This window comes from Vulpes lagopus, chromosome 7 (assembly GCF_018345385.1).
Source record: "Vulpes lagopus strain Blue_001 chromosome 7, ASM1834538v1, whole genome shotgun sequence".
Lineage (NCBI taxonomy): Eukaryota > Metazoa > Chordata > Mammalia > Carnivora > Canidae > Vulpes > Vulpes lagopus.
Window position 1 is genome coordinate 67,230,168 of NC_054830.1, and position 16,780 is coordinate 67,246,947.

Genomic DNA, 16,780 nt, shown 5'->3' on the forward strand with positions numbered 1-16,780 from the left:
ATAAACTCTGCTAGGGAGAGTTTCACCAGTCTTGATGTCTGTGCTGTAACTTCACTCCAGAGGTTCTCATTACTTTTCTTCCAAACCTCCTTTCTCTGGACACCTGGGTGGCTTAGTGGGTTAAGCACCTGCCTTTGGCTCAGGTCATGATCCCAGGATCCTGGGATGGAGGCCTATGCCAGGTTCCCTGCTCAGCAGGGGACCTGTTTCTCCCTCTCCCTCCACCCCTCTCCCCACTTGCACTTGCTTTCTCTCTCTCAAATAAATAAAATGTTTAAAAAAAAGAAAAAGAAAAAGAAAAAAAGCAAACCTCTTTTCTCAACTCTCCTCCCAGAAACTGTTTGTTGGGTCTAAAACCTGGATTTTAGTTTCATATTTTTCATCTCCTGTGTCTCAAAGTTTCAATGTTAAAAAAATAAAACAATTCCACTAATCAATTGATCAACAAAGAAACATTCTAGCTTTGCTTTTGTTTTGCTTCCTTTTTCATCCCTAAAAAGAACTACTGGTTCCCATCTCTCTCTCTCTCTCTTTTTTTTTTCTCTAACCAGTCCCAACTGGAATGCCTTACGGTTTGTGTGTATGGGAACAGGAATATTTAAGGTTGGTTAAAATGTTATATATGGGGAAAATTTTCATGTTAGAAATTTGTAATCATGTAACTCACTTTGCAAAGATTTGTTGTATTTGAAAACTAGTTGTATAGACATGTTTTCATAATAATCACTTACCCTGAGAGCACTGTCCCCCTTAATCCACGACACTGATGGTTTAGGATTGCCCATTGTAGTACACGGGAGAACTGCCTTTAATCCTTCTATTATTTTTACGTTTATGGGAGGACGAGTTATTTTCGGCTCTAAAGGGAAACAAAAATTCAAAATTAAAAAGGCAATATGGCTGCATTAAGTCTAAATATCCACTCTAAGAATAGTTTGCTACATTGCAAGATATGCCAAATGCTAAGACAGGTTTTGAGGGGATATCAAACAAAAACCATTTTTCAACGTTTTGGTTATCTGTTTTATTCATATCTTATTTGAAAAACACAAATTCATGAAACATATTAGGAGTTTGAAGTCCTAGTATTCTTCACTTTAAAAGATAGTTAATAAAAAGTTGATTAAAATAAACTGTTACCTTAACAACTCAACAGTATTCAATTCATACCAACAAACATGAAAACATTTGAAGGGACATTTCTAATCTATTTTTATTTTTTATTAGTTTTTTATCTACTTTTAATATAATTCTGAATTTTGCTTTCCCTCTCCCTTTAGTTTCATCTAACTTTGACTCTTAATTTTAGTGATTAAGAATTAGATGTATTTGTAGAAAGTAAACTCGACATTATTATTTTTTAAAGATTTTTTTTTAAAATTTATTCATGATAGACACAGAGAGAGAGGCAGAGGCACAGGCAGAGGGAGAAGCAGGCTCCTTGTCGGGAGCCTGACGTGGGACTCGATCCTGGGACTCCAGGATCATGCCCTGGGCTGAAGGCAGGTGCTGAACCGCTGAGCCACCCAGGGATCCCCCAAACTCGACATTATTATATTAGTAATTGGAGAAATTTGGTCAAACAATTTAGAGTAACTGTACTCTGCCAGGCAAACTTTTGTCATTTACTGTTCTGTGAAACTCTCTTAAATTAATTCTATCAGAAGAAATAATTTATACCACCTACTGTTTATTCTCTGATAGTAAACTTTCAGAAGAAGTTATTAAATCTAATGTGTAGAAGAATTGACAAGTTCAGGATGCCTATTATTTTACTACTTGAAACATTCATAATAACGAAAACTATATTCATTTCCTTAGTGATCTCATGTTACAGATATAAAACAGAGGACTGTCTTTTCAGGAGAGACTACTGAGAAATGGATACATTTTATTTCCCTCAGGTCATATGCTATATAATCAGTGTGTTACTTTGATGGAGAAAAGCATGAAAAAAAAAAAGCTTATTTCATAAGCACTTTTCCCTCCTGTTTTAATTGTGCTTCTAGGAGTTAGTGGTGGTTGGAAATGGTATTTGCAAAGACTGCATGGTCTTTTGATGTTTAATCTAGGCATTTATTGTCATTTAGAGTTGGTATGATTTTGGATTATGGCAAAATTACAAGACAGGCTTTTTTAAAAGATTTTATTTATTTATTCATGAGAGACACAAAGAGAGGGAAAGGCAGAGACACAGGCAGAGGGAGAAGCAGGCTCCATGCAGGGAGCCAGATGCGGGACTTGATCCCAGGTCTCCAGGGTCACGCCCTGGGCCAAAATTTTGTAACGCTAAACCACTGAGCTACCCAGGCTGCCCCATGACAGGCTTTAAACATGTTATAGGAAAATATCAATTTAGGTACTTGGCCTGCCTTCTTAAAGCTCATAACTTTCCTAATCAACATCAGTGAACACCTACATTTAGATGATGGCCAGGCACCTCAATTGTGGGTTGGGTTGTCATATGACTGCTGGCAAAAGCTTAGCTTAAGAATTGATATTCCTATGACCTAGTCAAAGAGCATTACCCATTCCTTCCCTTGGGTTCCTTGAACTCATCCCTCTGCCAAGATAACCTTTGTTCAAAGCAAATAACTCCCATCTTTTTCAGTGAAATAGAAGCCTTGGTCATCTTTTGGATGAGAGGGAAGAGAATTCTTATGGGAACTTGAATATAAAGTGAGCTGGGAATGAGTTAAGTATTGATGTTGAGTCATGGATTCCCCACTGTAATGGAACACTCTTCAGGTGGAGCCACAAGCACTGGCTAATGTGAGCTGTTTATCGTGTATAGCAGGATGCTAGAAGCATCGTGCTAGGCCAGCATGAAACCCTTAGTTGATGGACCAAAAGGAACTTGGGGGAGGGAGCTCCTGGGAGAGATCCTAGGGTAACTGGAGTAGTGATGGAGGCCAGAATCTTAGGGATCTCAGGAGGGTCTCTACCAAGTGGTGTGGGAGCATTCTAAAATGTTAGCAACTGGGATGGCCATACCAGTGTATACCCACATGACTCTGTGAGCTTTCCTAAGGAGAAGGTGGAGAAAAGAAGAGAAGAATATTTAGGATAAATCCATAATAAAGAAAATTTAGTACCACAGAGAATATGAGAAATATTCAAAGGAAAGATGGAACCACAAAATAGTGAAATACTTAAATGTGCTCTGCCTTCAGAATCAAGCCTTTATTATTTAGCAAAGGAGCACATCCCAGTTTCCTTACTTGATTTCCTCACTGCCCCACATGCTAAAAGAAAGCTTTCTTGTGGGTATGTCCCTACCCCCTTCTCACAAAACCTCCAGATCAACTTCCCCACAATGCCCCATTAGCCCCTCAACATTCCTATTCTAATGAATCTACAACTTCATTTATAAGTATGATCAAAAATAAAAGATTAGTAGATGATTGAGAAAAAAAAAACACGAACATGAAAAAAAGACAAAACAAAAGAAATCCAAAACTTAATCATGGAAAAAACAGAAACAAAGCAAGGAAAGGAAGACTATATTTTAAAAATGCAGTAGTGATATCCTTACAGGGACTTGAGCAAATACTGCATCATATAACAGACAGAGTTTGCTCTGGGGAAAAAAAGGAGCAGAGAAGTAATTCCCAGGAATTAAAAATATGGGTTTTTAAGATCAAAGTACTCAGTATAAGAGCAGAATAATAGAATGGTCATATTGAAGAGTTGAGTTCACGATAGGGAAGGAAAAATTTTAAAAATCTCCAAGAAGGAAGAATATCAGGATAGATAGCTAGAAAATATGAGGAGAAAATACTGAGGTCATGAAAAATGGAAAAAGAAAGAGATCTAATATTTGTTAAAAGTTTAAGAATGAGATAAAATGAAGAGGAAGAGAAATAGAAAAGAGTATATCTCATTAAAAAAAAAAAAGGTTGGTTTTAGATTCAAAAGCCCACCTAAAACTAAGTAGGAATAATAAAAGAAAACCCACCTAACATATTCTTGGGAGTTTGAGAAATTTATGAATTCTAGAAATGAAGAGATAGTACTATAATTTTTTAAGAAAAACACTAGGCTAACCTACAGGAATAAGAAAAAGATTTATCAGCTGAATCATGGAATGCCATGTGAGATGAATAATTATTTAATACAAGCTAAGGGAAGAGCCTTTTTAAACTCTCATCTGTACCTAGACAAATTGTTATCTAGGAGTAAAGGCAAAGTAAAATCATTGCATCGATGCAATGATTCAGAAGATACATCCTCAGATTTTATGTGATCACATGCTCACGCTTTGAAAAGAAGCAGCAAATGACTCCCTTCAGCAAAACAATGACAACAAAGTAGAAAGATAAAAGATAAAAGAAACAGTGAGGACAATCAGGAATAACAACAAAGCTTGCAATAAAATTCCCAGGTGGAACTCGCCCCTGCTGATTGGTATAGCACCCACATGGATTCTGATGTAACTTTTGCCATCAGCAGCATGGTGTCAGAAGAAAATAAAGATTGCATTATTACCAGGTGGACAGTTTGGAAGCAGATAGTGCTTCTAGCACAGGAGGTCATGAGATTTCAGGGTACTGGTAAGAGTGCTTGATGATAGAACACCAGGTAGGAGAGAAAACCAAGTGGACCAAGAACTGAGTAAGTCTTGACTGGGGGGGTCAGTGGAAGGGAGAGCAGGGGAGTCAGGGCAGGAGAACGTGAGCATGCTGGTGATGGCCGTGTGGTGGGAGTAGGGGAACAAGAGAGCTGGACTCTGTTCTTAGCTGAGAAAGAGACAGATGGAGTTAAGAGCCTTCTCTCTGGAGGCACATCATGAGTGTGGGAAAGTGTTTTCTTCATGGGACAGAGCTAGGAATAGAAGTGCCCATGTTCAGAGTATGACATCCTGGAGCTTAAGATTTTAAACACAGACCATTTCCTAGGGGTGACAAGGTCGTTGATGGGGTTGGCTGATAAAAAGGCAAATATCACTGGACTTGTGGAGGTCAGGAGTTGTAAGGTTGAAATGGCTAGAGGCTGTTTCATGGCTGTTATAATCCATTAGGATGGTGCCTGGACTTAGGTTGGATAGAAAGATAATGAGTCTGGAATCAAAGTCTTTGGCAGATATTGTATATGTGTGTGTGCATGTGGGGGGGGCACTTAAAAATGGGGAGGTGACTTGAATAGAAAGAGAATGGTAGAATGGCACATGCCCTCATGAGAGGAAATGACTGAAAGGGGGGTGAGGAGTCCTTGCTAGCCTTGTAGACAGGAAAAGTGGGGGGAAAATAAACAGCCTCCAATAAAGAAGATAAGCCACTCAAGTTTGAAGAGTCATCCAAGAACATCAAGTTTCAAATAAGGCAAAAGAGCAGAAGTGTCTGCAAAGAGGTTGGAGATAAAAAGCGCACCTGGTCGTAAGGGAACTGTTTTAAAGGTACAGGGAGAAGATTTTAGAGGAAAGTTCCCTGGTGGCAAGAGGGCAAGGGGGCAGCAGACAAGGAGCTGTGGACAGGCCAGAAAACAGGAGAAGCTAGAGAACTGAGGGGCTTGCCTGTGGTTGAGGACAGAATTCACTGCGGCAAGGTTGTGTTTTGCACTTGAACTCAGCCGGCGGCTAAGCCTCCAGGTGTGCGGGAGGCCCTATTTACTGCCTGCTCCAGGGTGCACCAAGCCAGCCTTTTAACATCACGAGCAGAGGCCCTCTCCCACTCACTCATCTTCACTTGCAGAGCCCCGCAGCTCTCGGCGGCGCCCCCCACGCCGTTGTTGGCGGTGCAGCAGTAGATGCCATCGTCACTGTCTTCCACACTCAGGATGGTGAGGAGCTGTCCGTTCTCTCGAATGCTGTACCGGGTATCAAAGAGCCTGCAGGTCACAGACAGCAATGGCAGGTTAGGACCCCCAGTGTGTGATCTTTTTTTTTTTTTTTTTTCCCAGCCGTGGTAAACTGATCAGAAAAGATGGCTTGTCAATGGAGGAAGCTGATTAAAAGCAAAAGGAAAGTTGAGTGAGTTCGGAATTCTAGAGTAACCTTAGTTGGCAATATAATGCTAACAATGCATTCTAATCTTCCCTATGCTCCAATAATCAAAGCACCACTGAGTCCCTCCAAAATGCTTTCAAAAGGTGATGTTTGTCGATGAGACCAAACATGAAGTTTACTTTACTCAGGAAAGTCTATGATTACCAAGATATATGAGTCTTCTCCCCATAATTATTGCAAAGTAACAGCCAGGGAGTGAACACACACACATAAATGTGTGACCAGCAGGGAGAATTAAATATTTTTGGAAGCAACTAACAATTATCTGAGTATTCATTTATTAAACAAATATTTGTTGAGTGCCTAACCAGTGTCAAGCATAGTTCTAGTTTTTTTTTTTTTTGAATATATAAGGAAGCAGAACAGCTTCAAACTGTAGAAGTGGATGTTTTATATACATGATCTCATTAAATTTACATGCCATCAGTTGAAAAGGGAATTAGGGAAACAGATTTGAGGGGAAGCATCAACATAAAAGTGGGTTTTAGGACCAAATAAAGATTCTTTATGCAAAATGTATGCATTAGGCAGAAACATGTCCCCCCCCCAAAAAATCCACATATTAATCCCCAGAACCTGTGAATATGTTATCTTATGTGGCAAAAGGGATTTTACAGATACCAAGGATCTTAAAATAGAGTATCACAGCTTATCCAGATTGGTCCAATGTAATCATGACAGCCATTAAAAGATGGTAGAAGGAAGCTGGAAAATGAGAGGAGATGAGACAGTGGTGGCAGGGGGCAAAGTGATAGAAAGTGGAGGAAGGAGCAAGGAAGGCAGGTAGCCCTCTGTAAGTGGGGAAAGGCAAGAATTTCTTTGGTGCCACCAGAAAGAATGCAGCCCTGTCAATACCTTGATTTTAGCCCAGGGAGACCTATTTCAGACTTCTGACCCCCTCAATCTGTAAGATAATGAATCTGTATTGTTTTAGGCCACTAAGTTTTTGGTAATTTGTTACAGTAGAAATAGGGAACTCATGTGAAAACAAAAATGGAAAAGGAAGTGGATCCTTGATGTTCTAATCTCAACAGGTGGCTACCATCATACACCGATCCTGAAGAGGAAACATTTTGGTCAGATGTGACTAAGGATAATGGAGTCACTGGGTAGTTCACTAAATCACGATAAGTAACTGTGGCAAGCCATGATACTCACTCTCATGTAATTCTGTTGTATTTTGTTTTGTTTTTACCAGGTTTAAGTGTTCATGGAAAAATATGAACATTGGAATATTTTGCAGATGGACTTGTGGACTAAGAGTCCAACCACCCTGTGAAATAGGAAATTTTCAAGACTTAGAAGCTGTTGCATCATTGTTGCTAAATTGCTTATGGGTTGTGAGGAACACTCAAATATTAGTAATTTTTAAACCAGAAAATTTTTTAGAACAGTTTTAGATTTGTAGAAAAATTGAAAAGATAGTACCTTCTCTATACCTCCCTCATCCAGTCTCCCCTGTTGTGAACATCTTGGATTAGTGCAGTACGTTTGTTAAATTAATGAGCCAATATTGATATAGTATTAACTAGCTTATATAAGTCTTTGTTTATTCAGATTTGTTTAGTTTTTATCTGATGTCTTTGTCTGTTCCATAGTCTCATCCAGGACACTACGTTTATTTGTCATATCTTCTTAGGCTCTTTTTGGCTGTGATAATTTCTAAGACTTTCCTTGTGTTTGATAGCCTTGACAGTTTTGAGGAGTCCTTGTCAAGTATTTTGTAGGAGGTCCCTCTATTGGAATTTGCCTTATGTTTTTATCACAATAAAACTGGGCTTGTGGCTTTGGGGAAGAAGATCACAAAAACAGAGTGTCACATCACATCATAAAAAGGATACACTATCGATGTCATTTCTCACTGTTGATATTGACCTTTATCACCAGGCTGAGCTAGTGCTTGTCAGGTTTCTCCTGTGTCCAGTTATTCATTATTCCTCAGAGGGCACTCAAATATGTTGTCTAAATGTCATTTTTTCCTATTTCACAGATCCTTTGACTAACAACTAACTAATCAAACCTATAGCTCCACTTGCTTCTTATTTATTTGTAACATTTTTACCTTATAACAAAGGGAAGATTCAAATGTATTAAATGATTTTATTCATAGTGTTACAAGCTAACTTAGCTGAGCTTATATTTATGGTTTTCTGAGGTAGACTTGTAATGATTTTTCTTTGTGTAATTAAAAACTCTCTCACTGTCCATTTCTTCATCTCCTTATAATATTGAGAGATAAACCATGAGAGGACATAGGGCCATATTTTTCAAAGCTATTTACAATACAGGCATCAAACTTCCTTCCCAGACAAGTTGGAGGGCTGTGATGGGGAGAGTAGTCTTTGAACATTGACCTTTGAATACTGAATGTTGAGTATCTAACAACTATTATAATTTCAAAGTAGGGAAGAGTATAAATATGTTAAGAGATATGCAACAACTGTAATGTAATACAGAGCTATCTAACTTCTGTGATAACTTCACAGGTTCTTTAATGACCACTGTTATTCATGGTCCATATTTACAATGAAGTTTTTCTGTATTATTTAAAGAGATTATTTTATTTATCTTGTTATAGAAGACAAAGACATATAAAAGAGAAAACTCATGAATATCAAGCATATAAATTATAAAGCTAATAGCTTAGGAGATATTGGCACAATGACTCGTGTTGAATGGAGACAGGAGAGTGACTTGTGAAACACAGGAAGAGCTGATAAGGTGTGTTGAATATAGGCAGTAAATAAAATAGCAGCCTGCCAAAGATTGATGTAATTAATCAAAAATATGTTGGAACAGAGAAGAGTATCGCTTCAAGTGGAAAGGGATGGAAAGGCAAGTTTATAATCATGCCGCCTCTAGACTGACAGCTCTGTCGTCCCTAAATCAACCACCCATTGGTGACATAAAATGTCCCTTGGGGTGCCTGGGTGGCTCAGTCAGTTGGCCATCTGATTCTTGATTTCAGCTCAGGTCATGATCTTGGGGTTGTGGGAGTGAGCCCCACATCAGGTTCTGCATCTGGGCATGGGACCTGCTTGAGATTCTCTCTCTCTCCCTCTTCCCCTCCCTGCTTGCTCACTTTCTCTCTCTTCTCTCTCTCTCTCTCTCTCTCAAAAAAAAAGTATTGTCCCTTTATGGATGGCCCCATCACTCTACCCAAGAAAAACCCTTAAAATCCATGGTTGTTCAACTGGCTATTTGGCAAGCTAGAGTCATGGCCAGGTGTGCTTGCATCTGTCCAATAGAGAAAGTATATGTTATTAGCTTCAGGTACCTTCTGTCTGTGGGCTCAGCCACCATGCGGGTCCTTGTAAGAACACTGCAGTGGGGATGTCTGAGGCACAAGAGAGACTGGACATATAAACATCAGGTGAACCAAGGTTCCTAAGTACATTAACTTATCCCGTTTCTCTCCACTTATTTCTATCTATATATTTTAAATGGATTTGATAAACTGTATTTCAAGCACCTTATTTTGAGCCTCCCTATTCTAGGACTTTTGGAATAACTTGCCTGGTAGACAACCTGAAGGTGACCATGTCACAGGGTGATTTCCCACATTACAACATGTATAATAGAAGGAAACACTAAATTTCATTAACGTTTGGTGCAAATAATGGCATAATTTTTCTGCATGCAAGTTCACAGACCTCTGTCTTTGGATCCCAGTTTAAGGACTCCGGCCCTAATGCAAGCTATATTGCCTGCTGGGAAGCCAGTGGTTGCCTTCATTACAGATTTTTTAAAGAGTATTTTTGATCAGATAACTACTGTAAACGAGGAAAAGATAGCATGACCTTTTCATGTCAAATGGGAATTTTATCTGTTTGAGAGGCTGCCTCATTATACATCAGGAGGCCCTTCTGACGTTCAAAAGACAAAATTATGGTGACCTAGAGGTCAGGTTTCTAGACAACAGACTTTATTGGGATAGTAGAAATAGAGGAGATAAATCTGGTCCCTATTAATTCCCCAGCATGTCCTGAGACATGTGCCGTATGTCCCCAGACCTAGGATGTCATGGTGTTTCCTAATTACTTGAAATTTCCTCTGGGTCCTAACCCAGGGTCCATGAAATAACCCTGATGTCTCCAAGTCAATTAAATCTCTGTTTTGCCTTGGGAAATTCTCTTAACCTCACTGATATTCAGACCTTGCATTTATAAAATGAGAGATTTGGCATTTTTCATATTCTAGAAGCTGAGCTTTTATACTCCAAAGAGCTGTGATTACATTTGTGACAAAGTTAAATTGCAAGGCAGCAGTGGGCATTCTTACCAGAAAAAGGCAGAACACTTACTTAATGAGAATTTTGTTTCTGGTCCAGGAAATTTCAGGCTGGGGATAGGATTCCACTGCACACATGAACGTAGCCACTTCTTCAACTAAGGCATCCACTGTTTCTAGAGGAGTAGTGATGACAGGAGCTACAAGAAAAAGAGAAATCAGATGAGAACCTTCTAGAATACTGTTCACTAATCCTCTGTGGCCACCCACCACATATCAATGTGAAGGGAAGTGTGACTTCAGGGAATCAGAAAGGAAAGAGGTCTTAACAATTGTTTAAAAACAATTTTTTCCAAATTTCATAATAATATACGTCCATATGGACACAGTGCTAGAGCCCACTGAGTGCTTTGAAAAGGGAGCTCCTGCATACGAAAGACTTTACAGTTTAAGCTTACCCAGATTTACAAAGGAATCAGATCTGCATGTTAGTAGATGAGAAAAAGACTCAATACATAAAAAAGACAAAAAAAAACACCCCACAAATAACAAATGGGCAAGGATCCAAGCAGACATTTCTTCAACAATTTTATATGAATTTCATTTGTGTTGGAGACACAAGCATGTGAAAAGATGGTCAATATCATTAGTCATTAAGGAAATGCAAACCAAAACCACAATTAGATCCACTCCACATTCACAACAAATCTTGGCGAGGATGTGGAAAAATTAGAACCCTTGTGCATTGCTAGTGGGAATGTAAAATGGTGCAGCCGCCATTGAAAACAGTATGGTAGTTCCTCAAAAAAATTAAGCCTAGGATTACCATATGATCCAACGGTTCTACTGCTGGGTATATACCCCAAACTATTATAGGAGGGACTCAGATACTTACACAACTGTGTTCATAGCAGTGTTATTCATAATAGCTAAATGGTCGAAGCAACCCAAGTGTCAGAAAAAGATTAAAGGGTCAACAAAATTGATACATCTACACAATGGAATATTATTTGACAATAAAAAGGAATGAAGTACCAGTATATACCACAACATGGATAGACCTTGGAAATAATAAGCTAAATGAAAGAAGCCAATCACAAGCACAATATATTGTATGATCCCATTTAGAAATGCCCACATGGGCCAATCTGTAGTCAGAAAATGCATTAGTGACTGCCTCGGACTGGGACAGAGGGTGGAGGGATCGGGGGTGATCAATGGCTAAAGGACACAGGATTTCTTTTAGGTGTAATGAACATTTCCTAAGCTTGATTTTGATGATAAATGCACAGCTCTGTGAATTGTATACTTCAAATGGGTGAAGTGCGTGGTATGTGAGTTATATCCCAAAGCTGGTTTTGTTTTTGTGTTTTGTTATTGTTTTGTTTGTGTGTGTATGTACCTCTGTGTGCGCATGTGTGTGTGTTTGTTTATTCTACAAAAAGAAAGACAACCATAGGAGAAGCTGTGACATGGTGCCTTCTTTCCTCCTGCCCCCCCCCTATGAAATGAGGGTCACTTGGATTATAAAAGTTTGGAGGATAAAGAATTTAAGAAGGATGAGAAGTTATTGGTAGTAGGATACACCCTTCTTTAATGCTTAAGGAAACCTATGAATACACCGAAGCAAACGAGGTGGGGTCCTGGGCATCTCACGGGCTGGATGGTGTGGGCCAGTGCCCACACTTGTATTTGGGTGAGTCTAGAAATCTACCGCGTTGCATAATCTTATTTAAAATAATTATCGGGCAGCCCGGGTGGCCCAGCGGTTTAGCACCACATTCAACCCAGGGTGTGATCCTGGAGACCTGGGATCGAGTCCCACGTCAGGCTCCCTGCATGGAGCCTATTTCTCCTTCTGCCTCTCTCTCTCTCTCTCTCTCTCTCTCTCTCTCTCTGTCTGTCTCTCATGAATAAATAAATAAAATCTTTAAAAATATAATAATTATCATCATTACTATATTGTTATTATTTATCAGAGATCTATTTACTGTTTTCCATGTAGCAAGCACCAGGTTGACTAGAAGGAACAAGATGTGTAAAACCCATCTCTGCTACAATCTAGGTAATGAGGATGGGTAGATACATAAAATGATCAGCTATACTAGTTGTGCCTGCTATCCTGACATAATTATTACTAGTGCTTTCTGTACTCTGTAAGTACCTGACTTTGGATGATAAATTTATATGTTTGCTTTTGTTAAAATGCAAGGCACACAGGACAGCCAAGTAAGTAGTGTGAACCATATTTTAGATGCAGGGTAGAGGGTGATAGCCTCATGAAACACCTGGAACAAACTGGCACATTGGCCATGAAACATGCATCCGCTGTCTAAATGAACCTTATTTTTTCAGTAAACTCAGAGACACATTTGTGGGCTGAGAATAAGGGAACATGGTACCTTGGGAGCATCCCACTTAGCCCACATCTTCCTCCTTAATGTTGTTCTTTTCTTAAGATTCGGTTAAAGCAGCACCTCCTCTCAATTTTCCAGACTTGCTAGACAGAGCCAAATGCCCTTTTCCTTAACCTTAGCTCATGCTGTAAATGTCATTCTCACAGCACTTGTCACACAGACGCTGTTAGGATGATTGGTTTATGTCTTTTTCCCATTACTCAATTATAAAAAACCTTGAACTTTGGAGCCAGGGACCATGTCTTACACCTTCTTCTATCCCTAACACTGGCACATTGACTGATGTGATGTTTAAATGAACTGTGTTTCTGAGGCCTTTAGGAAAGGCATATACTTTTTAAAAGGCTGAAAGAGAATAGCTGAAATAAAAAAGCAGAATTTGTAGGTGAAATGTCAGCTTTTCTACATAGGTGTTAAGGCTCCCATGGATAAAATAAGCTACCAGTTGTATAGGAATAGAGATGTTAAGAAATAAAAACAGTGATATTATATTAAGCTTGTGGGATGCGGATGATGATGGGCCCCAAACTGAATTAATAATACTGAATGCTTCCATTGTTTGAAAGGAAGGACCATTAAGCAGCCAGACAGTGGGAGGTGCTAGCACAGGGCTTGAGTTTAAATCGTTGTTCCATCACTTCCAATCCACCAACTCACCCAGCTAGTGTCTCGGCATCGTCAGCTGTAGATGGAGATGATAATAAAACCACCACAGAGGCTTGTCAGGAGGACTCATTAAACGAATATAGGTGAAGCATTTAAAATTGTCCTTTGCCCATATGGAACACTGTGTGTTATTTGATTTGGTAATTTAGAAAAGGGAGCCTGAACAGCTCAGTTGTTCTGCTGGTCTCTGGATGACTTGCAAACTTATTATTAATATTTACTTCTGGGAATCTATCCCAAGGAAATAATCTCAAAGTGGAAAGGCACATAGATGAGTTTTCACTGTGCAAAACAGATTAATTGTACTAAATTGTACTAATTGTGCTGCAGTGGAACGAAGTTCCAGCACACGGTTCTGCTTTCTGACTGTGGTCTGCTGGTGCTGGCTAGTATTGGCTTGCTAGATAGAGCCAAGTGTTAAGTTTTCAACAATTTTGTGAGACAGTTGTTAAATAGAGCCACTAGTAAAAATTAAATTATATAAATTTAGGTGACAGTTGGTGGCTCCACTGGTGGCGAGTGTAGCGTAACGTATAGAAAAGTTGAATCACTATGTTGTACACCAGAAACTAACACTAACATTGCGTGTTAACAAGACCCACGTTAACAAATTAAAATAAAATAATAATAATTAAATAAATCATGTCAAAGAGTATTAATCCTCAAAATTTATTACTTCCTAATTATTTTACTATCTACGCTCTTGGAGTAATTTACAGTCAATGTATCTGTGCAGTAGAAATAGTATATAAAGGCATGCTACTGCCCATCTCTTCCCAATTCAATATTCATCGTTAGCTTGAAATTGGGTGTGGTTGGAGTATTTACAGTACAGAAATCAACAAATACAACAAATGAGGGCCTTTTTTTTTGTATCAGAGAGGTAGATATTAAACATGTATCAGCAACTCTTATCTAAACAGGACATTATTTACACAGTCACTGGAAATGGTATGTTAGAGTACAGATAATATAGAATATCCTCATGCGTTCATGTTGAGTAGAAATGGCAGGTAGCAGAATCTTATAAACAGTTTTTTATGATACCTAGGGAAAAATGGAAAGAAAATATACCAACATGTTAACAGTCTTGGAAGTCAGGATGACTTTTTCTATTTTAAGCTTTTCTATATTTTGTATTTTCAAAATCATTCTTCATGGCCATGTATTACAAGAAAATAAACTTGAGTCATCAGCTTCTTCTCACTTGATACTTTCAAAGTGACAGAGGTAACGGACATACTATTAATGTTTTTACAAACTGTTGAGAGACCAGTTAGGATGAAGGAAGTAATGTTACAATGTCCTGACACTTATGGAGACATACATGAGGCGTTATGAAGAAATTTATTAGATTAACACCTTCCCATCATGTACAGTGGCACGGCAGTCTTGTCTTGTGTTTGACTCTATTTAAAAATAATTTTAGGAACGCCTGGGTGGCTTAGTGGTTGAGCATCTACCTACGGGTCAGGGCATGATCCTGGAGTCTTGGGATCGAGTCCCATATCAGGCTCCCTGTGGGGAACCTGCTTTTCCCTCTGCCTGTGTATCTGCCTCTCTCTCTCTGTCTGTGTTTCTCATGAATAAATAAATAAAATATTTAAAAAAATAATTTTAGCATCCAAAATTAAGAACCTGCCACGGGCCATGCATTATACTTTTTATTCATTATCTCATTTACCACAACAAACATAAAGGCAGATACTATATTCTCACTCGCAGATAAGGAATGGAGGCTAAGAATGGTTAAATAACTTGCCTAAACATAATGGAAGTATGAAGTGTTAGAACTGAATGTCAAAGTGAAGGTTGGTTTAAAGTTTCTCTTTTAACTCTAAGCTATTCTATGTCTTCAACATAATACTAGTTACAGACAGAGGCGAAGAATAAGGTTTACATTAATATTAACTTATATAGGCAGGATATAGTTGGTTAAGTTCACTTTGCCTATCTTTCAAATTTTGAAAATTATCCAAACAAATCCACTTTCAAATCGTGACAAAATCACATTGTTGTATTTAATGATATTTGTTGACTCAGCAGGTTGTCTCATGTTTACTTTCATTCTCTTATCCAGCTTTCATCTCAGCTGGAGTTTGTTTAAACTAGGGCACTACTTCTTCCCTCAATCCAAGGACCACATGAATAACAAATACATGAAAATGAGCACAACACTTCCTGTGCCCAAAGAGTAGCTTAACTTGAAGGACATGACATTACCCTTTTATGGGCTCTACCGCATGGCCATTGACGTGCCAGCTTCTGATTGAATAGTTGTTGATTAACACGACCAAATGACTGAAAAAACCAAGAAGCCAAGTGTATTTGCTTCTTTCTGTTTTAATAAAATTAGAGCTCAGACTTGGGATGTATTCATGTTTTTTTTTCTAACATCATAAATACAGTATTGTTTTTTCAGTATGAAAAAACACTCTGGTGCTAGAAATTTTTTCAGATTCCCCAAAGAAAGAGGATATTCAGTATTGCTCATCATTTGGCTTCGCTTAGAAACTGACACATTCATTCTCCTGTTGATATAATAAAATGTAAGTTCTTTGATTATGATGCCTTTGGAGTTTGTAAACTTCATCGATAATCTCAATCACTTATTAATGCTGTATCATTCATTCTTTGTTACAGAACACACTTTTGGTCTTTGCCTTCGAGACTGGTGTGGGGCATAGGCCAGTAGCCTGTTAGAATCTCTGAAATTGCCTCTCCTGAGGGAATTTGGTTAAGACATTTGGGTTAAGACATGGTCTCATAGAGACCCATCTAAAATGGGCATGTTACCCAAGAGTGAACATGTATTTCCCCAATCATTGACAGTCCTTGTCACGGTACATAGCATTATACGTTGAGCACTAGTGTGCACTTCTTCGTTTTACAAGGAAACAGAGGCTAATGGAGACCATGTGCTGTCCCTAAAGACTCACAGAAAGACATTAGAGACTAGGAAAAGGAACTCGATCTTAACATTCTCTTCCAGGCTTTAAATGTCCTCACTTCACTGCCTTCGCTATTCAGCCTTGACTGCCCGGCACGCTGCCATATAATCTCAGCTCCCATACTCTCTAGTCCTTTAGCTGCGCTGACCCTGGGAAGCACCAACCTTGAACTAATCCAGCCAGCTGTCCTTGCTGCCCCTATGTGCTAATGGTATTGTTAGATGCAGTGAAATGGTGGTGTAAATCAAGGCCACGACAAAGTCTCACTCCCCAACCCCAGCTGGGTTCCTCAGCACGACCCATGTCGTTCTTCTGCATTCTCTGGTCTGCTCCTTTGCTGACTTTCCTGAATAGGGCCACATCCTTTGGGGCCGGTCCTCACCCCTCTCTTGTCCCTTTCCCCCACACCTTAAGTCCTATTTCACTGAGACGTTGCCTCCTGCTCTGGAAATGTGGCAGAAATCTTGACATTTCTGCTCCTTCTTTCTGTTCTTTAAGGTCAATAATATTTA

At 39.0% G+C, this 16,780-nt stretch overlaps 1 protein-coding gene across 1 annotated transcript in view; it reads right to left on the reverse strand.

Moving 5' to 3' along the window:
* MUSK (muscle associated receptor tyrosine kinase) overlaps positions 1-16,780 on the reverse strand; it is a 90,794-nt gene that overhangs the window by 70,899 nt on the left and 3,115 nt on the right. Inside the window, exons 2-4 of the mRNA XM_041762440.1 lie at positions 10,308-10,434; positions 5,675-5,826; positions 732-859 (exon numbers count right to left, since the gene is read on the reverse strand). Of these exons, the coding sequence (XP_041618374.1) occupies positions 732-859; positions 5,675-5,826; positions 10,308-10,434 (407 nt within the window). The remainder of the gene's footprint in view (positions 1-731; positions 860-5,674; positions 5,827-10,307; positions 10,435-16,780) is intronic.